Source organism: Dendrobates tinctorius, unplaced genomic scaffold (assembly GCF_039654945.1).
Source record: "Dendrobates tinctorius isolate UK_male_01 unplaced genomic scaffold, ASM3965494v1 ptg000490l, whole genome shotgun sequence".
In the NCBI taxonomy this organism is placed as follows: domain Eukaryota; kingdom Metazoa; phylum Chordata; class Amphibia; order Anura; family Dendrobatidae; genus Dendrobates; species Dendrobates tinctorius.
In genome coordinates this window covers 379,815-395,293 of record NW_027362151.1, presented here as the reverse complement: position 1 = coordinate 395,293, position 15,479 = coordinate 379,815, and the positions used below count along the sequence as shown (strand labels likewise).

The 15,479-nt window shown below is 53.0% G+C and overlaps 1 protein-coding gene across 4 annotated transcripts in view; it reads left to right on the top strand.

The window, feature by feature from the left end:
* Positions 1-8,255, top strand: part of LOC141078016 (fatty acyl-CoA hydrolase precursor, medium chain-like) — a 40,520-nt gene extending 32,265 nt beyond the window's left edge. For all 4 annotated transcript variants that reach the window (XM_073564808.1, XM_073564806.1, XM_073564807.1 and 1 more), the window contains 6 exons: positions 2,908-3,048; positions 3,127-3,204; positions 3,570-3,717; positions 3,877-4,029; positions 7,189-7,261; positions 7,408-8,255. In XM_073564808.1, the coding sequence (XP_073420909.1) occupies positions 2,908-3,048; positions 3,127-3,204; positions 3,570-3,717; positions 3,877-4,029; positions 7,189-7,261; positions 7,408-7,591 (777 nt within the window). In that variant the 3' untranslated portion in view covers positions 7,592-8,255. The remainder of the gene's footprint in view (positions 1-2,907; positions 3,049-3,126; positions 3,205-3,569; positions 3,718-3,876; positions 4,030-7,188; positions 7,262-7,407) is intronic.
* Positions 8,256-15,479: the final 7,224 nt, after the last annotated feature.

Below are 15,479 nucleotides of genomic sequence, written 5' to 3'. Positions count from 1 at the left end.
CACCACAACACCTCCTGTCCTCTACGCCAGTGGCCCCCACCACCACACCTCCTGTCCTCTGCCCCAGTGGCCCCCACCACCACACCTCCTGTCCTCTGCCCCAGTGGCCCCCACCACCACACCTCCTGTACTCTGCCCCAGTGGCCCCCACCACCACACCTCCTGTCCTCTGCGCCAGTGGCCCCCACCACACCTCCTGTCCTCTGCCCCAGTGGCCCCCACCACCACACCTCCTGTCCTCTGCCCCAGTGGCCCCCACCACCACACCTCCTGTCCTGTGCTCCAGTGGCCCCCACCACCACACCTCCTGTCCTCTGCGCCAGTGGCCCCCACCACAACACCTCCTGTCCTCTGCCCCAGTGGCCCCCACCACCACACCTCCTGTCCTCTGCCCCAGTGTCCCCCACCACCACACCTCCTGTCCTCTGCCCCAGTGGCCCCCACCACCACACCTCCTGTCCTCTGCCCCAGTGGCCCCCACCACCACACCTCCTGTCCTCTGCCCCAGTGGCCCCCACCACCACACCTCCTGTCCTCTGCGCCAGTGGCCCCCACTACCAAACCTCCTGTCCTCTGCCCCAGTGGCCCCCACCACCACACCTCCTGTCCTCTGCCCCAGTGGCCCCCACCACCACACCTCCTGTCCTCTGCCCCAGTGGCCCCCACCACCACACCTCCTGTCCTCTGCCCCAGTGGCCCCCACCACCACACCTCCTGTCCTCTGCCCCAGTGGCCCTCACTACCACACCTCCTGTGCTCTTCCCCAGTGGCCCCCACTACCACACCTTCTGTCCTGTGCTCCAGTGGCCCCCACTACCACACCTCCTGTCCTCTTCCCCAGTGGCCCCCACCACCACACCTCCTGTCCTCTGCCCCAGTGGCCCCCACCACCACACCTCCTGTCCTCTGCGCCAGTGGCCCCCACTACCACACCTCCTGTCCTCTGCCCCAGTGGCCCCCACCACCACACCTTCTGTCCTGTGCTCCAGTGGCCCCCACCACCACACCTCCTGTCCTGTGCTCCAGTGGCCCCCACCACCACACCTTCTGTCCTGTGCTCCAGTGGCCCCCACCACCACACCTCCTGTCCTGTGCTCCAGTGGCCCCCACCACCACACCTCCTGCCCTGTGCTCCAGTGGCCCCCACCATCACACCTCCTGTGCTCTGTCCCAGTGGCCCCCACCACCACGCCTCCTGTCCTGTGCTCCAGTGGCCCCCACCACCACACCTTCTGTCCTGTGCTCCAGTGGCCCCCACCACCACACCTTCTGTCCTGTGCTCCAGTGGCCCCCACCATCACACCTCCTGTGCTCTGTCCCAGTGGCCCCCACTACCACACCTCCTGTCCTGTGCTCCAGTGGCCCCCACCACCACACCTCCTGTCCTGTGCCCCAGTGGCCTCCACCACCACACCTCCTGTCCTCTGCCCCAGTGGCCTCCACCACCACACCTCCTGTTCTGTGTTCCAGTGGCCCTCACCACCACACCTCCTGTGCTCTGCTCCAGTGGCCCCCACCACCACACCTCCTGTCCTCTGCCCCAGTGGCCTCCACCACCACACCTCCTGTCCTCTGCCCCAGTGGCCCCCACCACCACACCTCCTGTCCTCTGCCCCAGTGGCCCCCACCACCACACCTCCTGTCCTCTGCCCCAGTGGCCTCCACCACCACACCTCCTGTCCTGTGCTCCAGTGGCCCTCACCACCACACCTCCTGTCCTCTGCCCCAGTGGCCCCCACCACCACACCTCCTGTCCTCTGCCCCAGTGGCCTCCACCACCACACCTCCTGTCCTGTGCTCCAGTGGCCCCCACCACCACACCTCCTGTCCTCTGCCCCAGTGGCCTCCACCACCACTCCTCCTGTCCTGTGCTCCAGTGGTCCTCACCACCACACCTCCTGTCCTGTGCTCCAGTGGCCTCCACCACCACACCTCCTGTTCTCTGCTCCAGTGGCCCCCACCACCACACCTCCTGTCCTCTGCCCCAGTGGCCCCCACCACCACACCTCCTGTCCTGTGCTCCAGTGGCCCCCACCACCACACCTCCTGTCCTCTGCCCCAGTGGCCCCCACCACCACACCTCCTGTCCTCTGCCCCAGTGGCCCTCACCACCACACCTCCTGTCCTCTGCCCCAGTGGCCCCCACCACCACACCTCCTGTCCTCTGCCCCAGTGGCCCCCACCACCACACCTCCTGTCCTCTGCCCCAGTGGCCCCCACCACCACACCTCCTGTCCTCTGCCTCAGTGGCCCCCACCACCACACCTCCTGTCCTCTGCCCCAGTGGCCCCCTCCACCATACCTCCTGTCCTGTGCGCCAGTGGCCCTCACCACCACACCTCCTGTCCTCTGCCCCAGTGGCCCTCACCACCACACCTCCTGTCCTCTGCTCCAGTGGCCCTCACCACCACACCTCCTGTCCTCTGCCTCAGTGGCCCCCACCACCACACCTCCTGTCCTCTGCCCCAGTGGCCCCCACCACCACACCTCCTGTCCTCTGCCTCAGTCGCCCCCACCACCACACCTCCTGTCCTCTGCCTCAGTGGCCCCCACCACCACACCTCCTGTCCTCTGCCCCAGTGGCCCCCACTAACACACCTTTGACTGTGAAGTCTGATGCTGATGGCTTACAGAAGCAGCGGACTATAGCTTCGTAAATGAGCAATACTCAATACAAGTAATTATCCCTCCATTCATGATTTCTAATAACTAAATGGCAAAGTTGATTACCTTTACAAACTCTTCGCAATTTTACCCACCAACAAAGTTGAGACTAAACCTTGAAATTGCTGCCCTTTTAGAAACAACTGGTTCTGCTGGAGCATTTAATAATTTCTCTGTAATGGTTTGGGGGTGTTGAGGGGACATAGTTGGGTTTCACCCTCCACTTTTCTCCTCCGTTTGCAGAAAATGATGGTCCTGCCTGCAACTGTCGATGGGGCATTCTTCCCTAAAGCCACCGAGCAGATTATGGCCGATAAAGAGGTGAACAGCGTTCCTTTTATGACCGGAGTCACCAGCCAGGAATTTGGATGGATCATTCCATCGGTAAGACTGATGGAGGAGGAAATGCTGAGATCATTGTGAAGATCTTTACATCATTGATCTTTCTCCTTCTATCCTCAGGCGATGAATATCTCAGGGTTTCGAGAAGGAATGGAGAGAGAAGAGGCAGAAGAAATGCTGAAGAACTTCCCCATTCTGGTACGAGCACTGCTGTCAGGAGATGCCAATGGCTGAGGGTGGATTATGGGGCACTTAGATGGCAACCTGCATGATTATACGTGCCACAGGTCTCGTAAAACAGGGTGGTAGCCACAGAAAGCCTTGGGAATGGTGCCCATCCTGAGGTGATGAACCATCTACCAGTTCTTCTGTGCCAACCTGATCCTGCAGGTCCTTACTTGCCCAACATGTCCCGACATCCACATCCTGCAGAGTTTACGAGATTCTGCTCATTTGTCTGTGACCCTACCAGGAGCAGTGGCCGGCAGCCGTCATCTTCTACCAATGGTCTTCTATGATCTCTCCACTTGTGCTGTCATTATGGTGATATTGATATATTTCAGGGTCCATTCAGCAGCGCCACCAGCTTCCTGATAGACGAATATATTGGAGAGGAGACTGATCCTGCTGAAGTTCGGAACCGCCTCATAGATCTGGTTGGAGACCTTATGTTTGTTATCCCAGCACTACGAACGGCCAAGTACCACCGAGGTACGATGCATGTGATGGAGAATAACCCCCTCACATATGTTGTGTCCCACTTAAATAGGGTGAAAGGACAGGGACCACGGTCACCTCCTCTTTATGTTGTTTGGGGTCTCTGCAGACCTTAGATTCTTGTTCTGAACCCCACACAATCTTTTATTCCAGATTCTGGCCATCCCACCTACTTCTATGAGTTCCAGCATCGGCCATCGCTCTTTGAAGACTCCAAGCCGGATTTTGTGAAAGCCGATCACGGGGACGAGCTGTTCTTTGTGACAGGAGGTCCTTTTTTGAAGGGCGACTTTCTGTTTATAGCAGGTGACCACCTTAGTCTGCAGTAATGTATGCGGGATGATGATGATATATGGGGGCATTTATAGATCAGTCACGTATCGTAGCCAAGTAGTTGGTACTTTCTCTCCTGAAACGACTCTTCCACGGTTGTTGGTGTCATTCTTACATTTCTCTTGTTTTGTTCCATTTTTGGGACACCAATAACTTTCTGTTCTGCAGGAGACACTTCTGTGATTTGGTGCCGGAGCGCAGAGTAATATAGAATAACATGTATAGAAAATAAGAATGTGCTGATCTGGAAATCTCTTCTCGACAAATTGTATCACACAGATCACAAGAGGAATTTTCAATATTTTTCAATTTAATTTGGTTCTTTTTTTTATTTCAAAATTATTGGCAGCGACAAATCTCCAAAAAAGTTGGGATAAGGGAATCAAAATGCTGGAAAACTAAGTCACATGACTGCATGAAAAGAGCATGTGAGAGAGGCAGAGTGTTAGGGACGGCGGAACGCACCAAATATAAATAATAGGAGGTGCGTTCTCCCCCCGGGGTCCACCGTGCGGTAGGTGTAAAGACCGCTGCTGGATAATGGCAAACTCGCTAGATGGCGAAGTAGAGCACTCGGGTTAACGTCACCCGAGGAAGTTAAGGCAGACACTGTTTAGGACACAGAGACGCCCTAATATAAAAGAGAAAGGAACGCTGGACCTGTTAACTCCACAGGCCAGCCAGCGTGTGCGCCAATAGATGGTGCTACTGCAGCGCGGCGGTAACTGTAGCCGCTAAGCGACGATGCCGGAGAGCCGGACTCCGTCAGACGCTAGTGTAAGGTGCGGAGAGCACAGTGGCGCCTAGCTTGCCACTACCTGGAACTGACTATAACCAACACTCTGTCACCATTCGTAATATCAGAGGGAAGGGGGTTTCAAATAAGTCAGTCGCCAGACACATGCATCACACACACAGCATAATAGTCTACACTAGCGCATGGCCGAGCCGTCATGCGGGCTTTTTATAGCCATGCGCTTCCGGGACCTTCCAATACTCTGGGAAGGACCAATCAGATCCGACACAGGACCTGAGCATGTGACCCCTGCTCTCCACTAAGAGGTCATCTTGCGGGCATGCCCAGCAGCACGGCGAGAGGACTTAGCCTGTGGAGCGGTTCCTTGCAAAGCAGGTTGCACTACCATTGCTGCACCAGAGGTGGCAGCAACATCCAGGCTCACAGAGCAAGTCTGAGCAGCACGCCTTGATCGCCGGGATTGCTCAGTAGGTCCCTGAGCGGTCGGAGGGGAATGGGAGACCGCTGGATGTACGGCTCTGGATTCCTGCTGTGCAGTCCCAGGAATCCGACGCCTAAAGGGCATGTCACACTAAGCGATATCGCTAGCAATATCGCTATAACTTGTGACGTTATAGCGATATTGCTAGCGATATCGCTGTGTGTGATACTTACCTACGACCGGCTCCCCCGCTGATTATCGTTGATCGCGCGAGAACGTCCTGGACTGTTTCTCGTCGTCAGCTTCCTGCGGCGCTTCCTGCTGTCACGACGAGCGACGCGATTGCCTCGTCTGACAGGTAAGTAGCGACCCCTGTCCCCAGCGATGTCGCTGGTGAGATCTGCCTGTGTGGCAGCTCACTAGCGACCACTTAGCGATGTACCAGCGATCCTGACCGCGTCATATCGCTGGTCGGGATCGCTGGTACATCGCTAAGTGTGACAGTACCTTTACACAGAGTCTCTCAGAAGTAAAGAAGATTGTCAGTGACTGACGTGTGAACTGCATCTAAAAATGTTACTGTATGTAAAGTTACAGACTTTGACTATCCACTACCTACAGCATGTATTAAGGTTCAGAGATTGTGGAGAAATCTATCTGCACAAGGGAGAAGGTGGACGGTCACTAGTGTGGTCTCGGGGTCTTCAGGCCCCACTGCATTAAACACAGACAGGATCCGGTCAGGCAAATCACAGAATGGACTCAGGAAGACGTCCAGAAATAATTGAACAATCTAAAAAGACTGCCGTCTTCTGAGGGCCACAGATCATTTATAATGGACGAAGGCACAAGGGCAAAGTGCTCTGTGGTTGGTGGAAACAGAATGTGAAATCCTCTATGGAGACCCCGGATGTTGTGTCTTGCAGATTCAAGAGGACAGGAACCATCCAGCTTATTATTAATGATAGGGGACCGTCCAGCATGTCACCAGGGAGAGGGTCTGTCCAGCTTATTATGGAGGAGAAAGACCATCCAATTTAATCGGGTAGAGGGACCAACCAGCTTGTTATGGAGGAAAAAGACAGTTTATCTTGTTTTCGAGCAGTTTGTTATGGAGTATAAAGACCTTGCTGCATGTCATCGAGGAGAGACACCGTCCATCTTGTTATGGATGAGAAAGACCATCCAGCTTATCATCGGGGATAGGGACTGTCCAGCTCTTCATAGAAGAGTTCGACCGTCCAGCCTGTCATCGGGGAGAGGGACTGTTCAGCTTGTCATTGGGGTGAGGGACCGTCCAGCTTGTCATTTGGGTGAGGGACCGTCCAGCTTGTCATTGGGTTGAGGGACCGTCCAGCTTGTCATTGGGGAGAGGGGACCATCCAGCGTCTCATCAGGGAGAGGGATCATCCAGCTTGTCATCGGGGAGAGGGACCGTCCAGCTTGTCATGGAGGAGAGGGGACCGTCCAGCGTCTCATCAGGGAGAGGGATCGTCCAGCTTGTCATCGGGGAGAGGGACCGTCCAGCTTGTCATGGAGGAGAGGGGACTGTCCAGCGTCTCATCAGGGAGAGGGATCGTCCAGCTTGTCATTGTTGAGAGGGACCATCCAGCTTGTTATCAGCGCACTGATCACATTTCTGAAGCATGGGGGGCATTAGTGTCCGTGGCTGGAGCGGCGAACACGAGACCCCAGTATTATACAGAGGTGTTAGACGTCTGCATGGGGAAGATGTTGTCCTGTTCCAGGGAAGTCTTTGTATATTTCAGTAACATAATGCAGGACCACATCCTGACTCCATCATTGTACTTTGCGGCACAGAATTTGTTTTTCATTCTCAAACCTGGTTTCTCTTTCCTACATGTTAGATGTTCTGGTGATAACTTCTCTTTTCTGGTCCCGTGCAGGAACATTTACTGCGTGTTGTGATCTAATTCTTCTATTTTTCTCTCAGGAGCCGCCACAGAAGAAGAGAAGGTTCTGAGCAAAGCAGTTATGAGATACTGGGCCAACTTTGCCCGCACCGGGTAAGACATATGCTGGGTGACGGACAGATATTGGGGGCTTCCTTGCCTTCAGCCCCCTCACTACACCCCCCATACCACATGTATATCCCGCCACTGTCCCGTGCTGAAGTTGATGCACCTTTACACTTTCTCCACTTTGTCTCCAGAGACCCCAATGGTCCGGGCTTGGTGCACTGGCCACAGTACGATGAGGATGAAGATTACATGGAGATAAACCTGAAGCAGAAAGCGGCAAAACAGCTCAAGGCCGGAAAGTATGAATTCTGGACCCGCGTGCTCCCTGAGAAGATGCAGGAGGCGCCGCAGCAGCAGCAGCACAGCGAGCTGTAACCGCTGCCACAGTCATTTACTGCAGAGTGTAAAAGACGCACTGACCCCTGTTCACACACACACTCCTAACAATAATTAGGCTGATGATCCGAGACCCCTGACCATGCGCCCCACAGAGGTGACTGCACCCCCTGAGCCCCATTATACAGACTGTATGCAGAATGAGTCCACACCACGGACCGAGGCCTGTCCATTGTCATTGGAAACAGTCAGCAGGCTTACTGACAGAACTCCCCAACAACCTGCTGCAGCTCCTGCAATGCGGGGAAGCGGGAGTAATCGGGTGTACAGGTGTCTGTACACACCTGGTGTAACCATCCCGCCTCCAAAAACACAAAAGCAACAAACTGCAGACAGAATAGCAGAGAATCAGAGGAGCAGAATAGTGAGTGCAGCTCCGGAGTGTAACGTTGGAACAGGCACATAGATGGATAAAGCTTGTATAATGGGGGTAGTCTGTGCTCAAGCTGTGACCACCCTCCTGATCTAATACAGCAATGTCCGGCTGCCAGCACCGCTCCACATCCTGGTCTCTAGCTGTGGTCTGCATCTGCAGGGCATGCTGGGAATACAACTGTCTATATACAGTGGGTATGGGAAGTATTCAGACCCCTTTATATTTTTCACTCTTTGTTTCATTAAAGCCTTTTGTAAATTCAAAAAAGTTCATTTTTTTCCCATTAGTGTGCACTCTGCACCCCATCTTGACTGAAAAAACAGAAATGTAGAAATATTTTCAAATTTATTAAAAAAGAAAAAATGAAAAATCCCAAGGTCATAAGTATTCAGCCCCTTTTCTCAGTGTTGAGTAGAAGCACCTTTTGAGCTAGTACAGCCATGAGTCATCTTGGGAATGATGCCACAAGTTTTTCACCCCTGGATTTGGGGATCCTCGGCCATTCTTCCTTGCAGATCCTCTCCAGTTCCGTCAGGTTGGATGGTGAGCGTTGGTGGACAGCCATTGTCAGGTCTCTCCAGAGATGCTCCGTTGGATTTAGGTCAGGGCTCTGGCTGGGCCAGTCAGGAATGGTCACAGAGTTGTTCTGAAGCCACTCCTTTGTTATTTTAGCTGTGTGCTTAGGGTCATTGTCTTATTGGAAGGTGAACCTTCGGCCAGGTCTGAGGTCCAGAGCAGTCTGGAAGAGGTTTTCATCCAGGATATCTCTGTACTTGGCCGCATTCATGTTTCCTTCAATTGCAACCAGTCATCCTGTCCCTGCAGCTGAAAAACACCCCCATAGCACGATGTTGCCACCACCATGTTTCACTGATGGGATTGTATTGGGCAGGTTTTCTCCACATATACCGCTTAGAATTATCACCAAAAAGTTCTATCTTCATTTCATCAGACCGGAGAATCTTATTTCTCATAGTCTGGGAGTCCTTGATGTGTTTTTTAGCAAACTCTATGTGGGTTTTCATATGTCTTGCACTGAGGAGAGGCTTCCATCAGGCCACTCTGCCATAAAGGCCCGACTGGTGGAGGGCTGCAGTGATAGTTGACTTTGTGGAACTTTCTCCCATCTCCCTACTGCATCTGTGGAGCTCAGCCACAGTGATCTTGGGGTTCTTCTTTACCTTTCTCACCAAGGCTCTTCTCCCACGATTGCTCAGTTTGGCTGGACGGCCAGGTCTACAAAGACTTCTGGTGGTCCCAAACTTCTTCCATTTAAGGATTATGAAGGCCACTGTGCTCTTAGGAACCTTGAGTACTACAGAAATTCTTTTGTAACCTTGGTCAGATGTGTGCCTTGCCACAATTCTGTTTCTGAGCTCCCTGGCTAATTCCTTTGACCTCATGATTCTCATTTGGTCTGGCATGCACTGTGAACTGTGAGGTCTTATATAGACAGGTGTGTGTGTGAGGGACTAAGTAGATCTCCGTCCACTCCTGGAATTTGCCCCCACCCTTGCATTCCCCCAGGTCATAAAAAGCAATGCAATGTTTTCCTTTAACTCCAGGAACAAGCCCTTTGAAGCTCTGGTCCCCACCATTTATCACATGGATGTGAACTCTCCTACAGACCCAGCCAATCTGGATTCTTTTGTCTAACTCAAGCACCACAGGTCACAGCAAGGCTCTGAGGTATTTAATCTGGAAAATGACCCAAAAAACAGAATGCAATACCTCTGAGCCTAACCGAGCACATTATCGGACTCTGTATTCCTTCTCCCCGAGCATGTAACATCCAGCCACCCCTAGGACTCTGTGTTATGGAGTTATGAAGCATAGCTACCAGGAATTATATACGGTAAGCATATTTTGTCTCCCTGCTCAGATATAATCCAGTGGCACCGCTGCCGTTCCGTTCAGAGCTTCAGGCGGAAAGTTATGAGCCTCCACGGTTCTGGACAGAAAACCATACTCTCAGATATGGGAGGAGAGAGGCTGGACAAGCCCAGGGGTGGGCTCAGAGTGTGGGAGGGGACAGTCTAGGAGATAAGAAGCAGCTCCTCATTCTGAGCTCAGTTTTCTCCTGGCAGGAGGATCCATTACCTGACGTGGCCAGGAAAGCCCGTAACTAAGATTTGGACCATCAGCGCCTTCCTGTGGTCACATGCTACTTAACATGGTAATTGCAAACTATTGTGGTGTAGTTACCACTGTGTCCGCTAGGCGGCGCTGTGTGGATGTCCCAGGAGAAAGGATGAATGGCAGAATACTGAATGGCCGTTATGTATCTCAAAGTGCGTGGCTTTGAGATGGAGACTTATGTGTTGATCAGCAGTGATACTGCTGAGGTGCTGCTTTAATGTGACAGGGAGAAGTCTCAAGGTAACTAGGGAGATGGGTGGGCCAGTTACCTACAAACCCACCCAGGGGGTGTGTTTAAAGAACACTGTTGTAAAGAGTGTGTAAATGCTTGAAGGACCTGTGATGAGGTCAGTCATGTGACCCGGTGGGCGTGGCTATGAACCATATAATGTGGCCAGGGTAGGTCACATGTGTTGAATGCTGGGACCTGGTTGGTCCAGTGTGGAAGGTCCCGTCTGAGTGAGATGGGGCTGCCTTCTGACAGCAAGTGAACGCTGTGTTAATGGCTGCACATGCCTGGTAATTCCCTGGAGGGAATGGACGTCTGCCGCATGATGGTGAAGGAACCATGAGTGACCCTGACGTGGGTGAGCTAACACTGAGGCTGAAGAGCCTGTGTAATGGACATTTGCTTGACCTGTGTGATATAAGGATAGAAGCTATAATGGACGCTATGCTGTATATGAACTTTGTGTTGCTTCTGTGGGTTTATGCTGCTGAATAAACTGCATGGACTGTTATGAGTTTATGGAAAATGTGTGCCGGATCTGATTTTGTGGCTGCTGAGCGAGTATCGCCTACCCGAATGACAGCGCTACCTCACACTATCTATACACTACCCTTGTACTACACTCTTGACTGTATACCTGTATATTGTTCTGTAAATACCTGTATATTTCTAGTTCACCTTTTGGCGATTAAATATAATATTAATCTTGGGCTGCACTTTTATCCCGAGACACGAATCCCCACGTCCGCATGCTCCGTTGGTTATTATATGTTACCCAGGTTGGTTTCTGACCTGATATAAGCCTGCTGTCGGACGGGGCTTATTTCGAAGGAGGAACTGGTGGCAGAATACCGTACTGTTTTAGTGAGGAACTCTGGCAGTGACGGCCGGGAGGTTTATATATATATCCCCAGCCTGGAATGGTGATATATATATCCCCCTTCAGTGGGAGCGCCTCAATAACTCGTACCTATAAGGGAAGCCTTTCCGGCGACTATTTGCCCTCGGTGCAGTTCCCAGACGGACTCGGGGCTAGTGGTGGCGCCAGAGAGCTGATCCCTGCTGGGTCCTTCTCTCCCCTCCCCCGAAGTGAGCGAAGTCGACACCCCCTTCCCCATTGCGATACGTCACAGATTGGTGACAGAGCGGTGGGATCGAGATAATGGTGTGCGTGGGATGCCTACTCCCAGACACTAAAGACTACTAGTAGAAGCTTTTGCTGCTGGGGTCTTAAGATCAGCTTAGCACTAGACTGAGTGCAAAGTACTGTAGAGGTGTGGGTGCTCGGGTTGCTGCTGTGTTCGTGACCAAGGGCTGAAAACACTGGAGGCAAGCACTCAAAGCCGGACAACAATGATGGCCGCAGAGCTAGCCTGTAATGCGGAGAAAGACTACTGGTTCCGAAGAAGGGGTGAACCAGGGTGGTCCCGCCCTGGCTTCCCAAGCATCTTGCCGCCAGTGCACTACCCTGCCACAGGAGAACGTCCTTCTACTGCCCTTCTCCCCAGACAGCTCAGATCGGAGGCCCTCTTTCAATCTGCCCTGGCGAGTCTTGAGGTGGGGCACGAGGAAGCCTCCACAGCCCTCCTGAAAGCTTCAGAATGCCGAGCGGCTGCAGAGCGGGAGGTGGCAGAACGCCAGGCAGAGCGAGAGGCGGCACAAGCAGAGCTGGAGCGCGAGGCGGCGGAACGCCGTGAAGTTGCAGAGCGACAGCATTAGCTGGCTTTGGCTCGGCAGGGTCTCCTGCCCACCACAGCACCTCCGGAACCCAAGACAGCCAAGGTCCGAGCCGAGGACTTCCCCTTGCTGGAGAAGGACAGAGACCTGGACGCCTTTGAGCGGACCTGCCGACAGCACCATTTTGCCTCCGATCAGTGGGCCAAGTACCTGACCCCCCATTTGAGGAGTAAGTCTCTGGAAATTTTGGGGGACTTACCTGCCAGGGAGGAACAGGACTATGAGAGCATCAAAGAGGCCCTGATCCAGCAGTTCAACCTCACCCTGGAGTCTTACCGCAGGAAGTTCCAGAGCCTGCAAAAAGGCCCCAAGGACACTTGGGCCGACCTCATGCGCGGTCTCTTGCAAGCTGCAGAGCGCTGGACCAAGGGTCTGGAGCTCACCACCGGCCAGGAGATCCAGGAGGCGTTTGTCACAGCAATTCTTGTGGAACTGCCCAGAGGACCTCCAGCAGTACCTCCGTGACCGGAAACCAAAGGGGACCGCTGCTACAGCCGCCCTGGCAGATGACTATGCCAACAACCGGGCCCCTGAAGCCAAGCGGGCCGTCCACAGCACCTGGACAGGGGGTGAGACTTATCCTGCCCCTGTTTCCCCTGCCCCTAGAATGCAAGGAGCGCCAACCTAACAATGCCTGGTTCGCTTTAAACTTATTTATACAGTTACAACTAATGCCACTCTAAATTAGTCCTTCTTTACAATTTCTAACTAAATGGTATTACACTCGGGGCAGAGCCGCCGCTCTGAAATGCTCTGTGCTGCGGGGACACTGCACCTCCACCGTGTACAGACGGGAGGGAACCTGGAGATGACATACAGGTATATACTATATACAGGAGGAGATGACATACAGGTATATACTATACACAGGGGAGATGACATACAGGTGTATACTATATACAGGGGGAGATGACCTACAGGTGTATACTATATACAAGGGGGCGATGACACACAGGTATACACTATATACAGGAGGAGATGACATACAGGTATATACTATATACAGGAGGAGATGACACACAGGTATATACTATACACAGGGGAGATGACATACAGGTATATACTATATACAGGGGGAGATGACACACAGGTGTATACTATATACAGGGGGAGATGACACACAGGTATATACTATATACAGGGGGAGATGACATACAGGTATATACTATATACAGGGGGAGATGACATACAGGTGTATACTATATACAGGGGGAGATGACACACAGGTGTATACTATATACAGGGGGAGATGACACACAGGTATATACTATATACAGGAGGAGATGACATACAGGTGTATACTATATACAGAGGGAGATGACATACAGGTATATACTATATACAGTGGGAGATGACACACAGGTATATACTATATACAGGGGGAGATGACACACAGGTATATACTATATACAGGGGAGATGACACACAGGTATATACTATATACAGGGGGAGATGACACAGGTATATACTATATACAGGAGGAGATGACATACAGGTATATACTATATACAGGAGGAGATGACATACAGGTATATACTATATACAGGAAGAGATGACATACAGGTATATACTATATACAGGGGAGATGACACAGGTATACACTATATACAGGAGGAGATGACATACAGGTATATACAGGGGGAGATGTGTGGATGTGGAGGGACTCTGCCGTACTCCAGCATCACTGAGGTGTGGAGGTGGGGGGACTCTGCCGTACTCCAGCATCACTGAGGTGTGGAGGTGGGAGGACTCTGCCCGTACTCCAACATCACTGAGGTGTGGAGGTGGGGGATTCTGCCGAACTCCAGCATCACTGAGGTGTGGAGGTGAGGGACTCTGCCCGTACTCAAACATCACTGAGGCGTGCAGGTGGGGGGACTCTGCCGTACTCCAGCATCACTGAGGCGTGGAGGTCGGGGGACTCTGCCGTATTCCGGCATCACTGAGGTGTGGAGGTCAGAGGACTCTGCCGTACTCCAGCATCACTGTGGTGTGGAGGTTGGGGGGGACTCTGCCGTATTCCAGCATCACTGAGGTGTGGAGGTGGGGGGACTCTGCCGTATTCCAGCATCACTGAGGTGTGGAGGTGGGGGGACTCTGCCCGTACTCCAGCATCACTGAGGTGTCGAGGAGGGGGATTCTGCCGTACTCCAGCATCACTGAGGTGTAGAGGTGAGGGACTCTGCCGTACTCCAGCATCACTGAGGTGTGGAGGTTGGGGGGACTCTGCCGTACTCCAGCATCACTGAGGTGTGGAGGTGGGGGGACTCTGCCCGTACTCCAGCATCACTGTGGTGTGGAGGTGAGGGACTCTGCTCCTACTCCATCACTGAGGCATGCAGGTGGGGGGACTCTGCCGTACTCCAGCATCACTGAGGTGTGGAGGTTGGGGGGACTCTGCCGTATTCCGGCATCACTGAGGTGTGGAGGTCGGAGGACTCTGCCGTACTCCAGCATCACTGAGGTGTGGAGGTGGGGGGACTCTGCCCGTACTCCAGCATCACTGTGGTGTGGAGGTGAGGGACTCTGCTCCTACTCCATCACTGAGGCGTGCAGGTGGGGGGACTCTGCCGTACTCCAGCATCACTGAGGTGTGGAGGTTGGGGGGACTCTGCCATATTCCGGCATCACTGAGGTGTGGAGGTTGGAGGACTCTGCCGTACTCCGGCATCACTGAGGTGTGGAGGTTGGTGGGACTCTGCCGTACTCCAGCATCACTGTGGTGTGGAGGTGGGGGGACTCTGCCGTACTCCAGCATCCCTGTGGGGTGGAGGTGGGGGGACTCTGCCATACTCCAGCATCACTGAGGTGTGGAGGTGGGGGGACTCTGCCGTACTCCAGCATCACTGAGGTGTGGAGATCGGGGGACTGTGCTGCACTCCAGCATCACTGAGGTGTGGAGGTGGGGGGACGCTTCCATACTCCAGCATTCCCATACTAAATAATGTCCTCCTTTTTGATATAGTGTACTTGATCTTGGTATAATGTCCCCATACAGGTACAATGTTCTCCATTGTGGTATAATGTCCCGATTTTGGTATAATATCCTCATTCTTGTATATTTCTCATCCTGGTATATACAGCTGTGCTCAAAGTTTACACACCCCGGCAGAATTTTTGCTTTCTTGGCCTTTTTTCAGAGAATATGAATGATAACACCAAACCTTTTCTCCACTCATGGTCAGTGGTTGGGTGAAGCCATTTATTGCCAGACTACTGTGTTTTCTCTTTCTAATTCATAATGACAACCCAAAACATCCAAATGACCCTGATCAAAAGTTCACATCCCCTGGTGATTATGACCTGATAACAGGCACAGAAGTTAACACAAATGGGTGTGAATGGCTACTAAAGGTAACATCCTCAGCTGTGACCTGTTTGCTTGT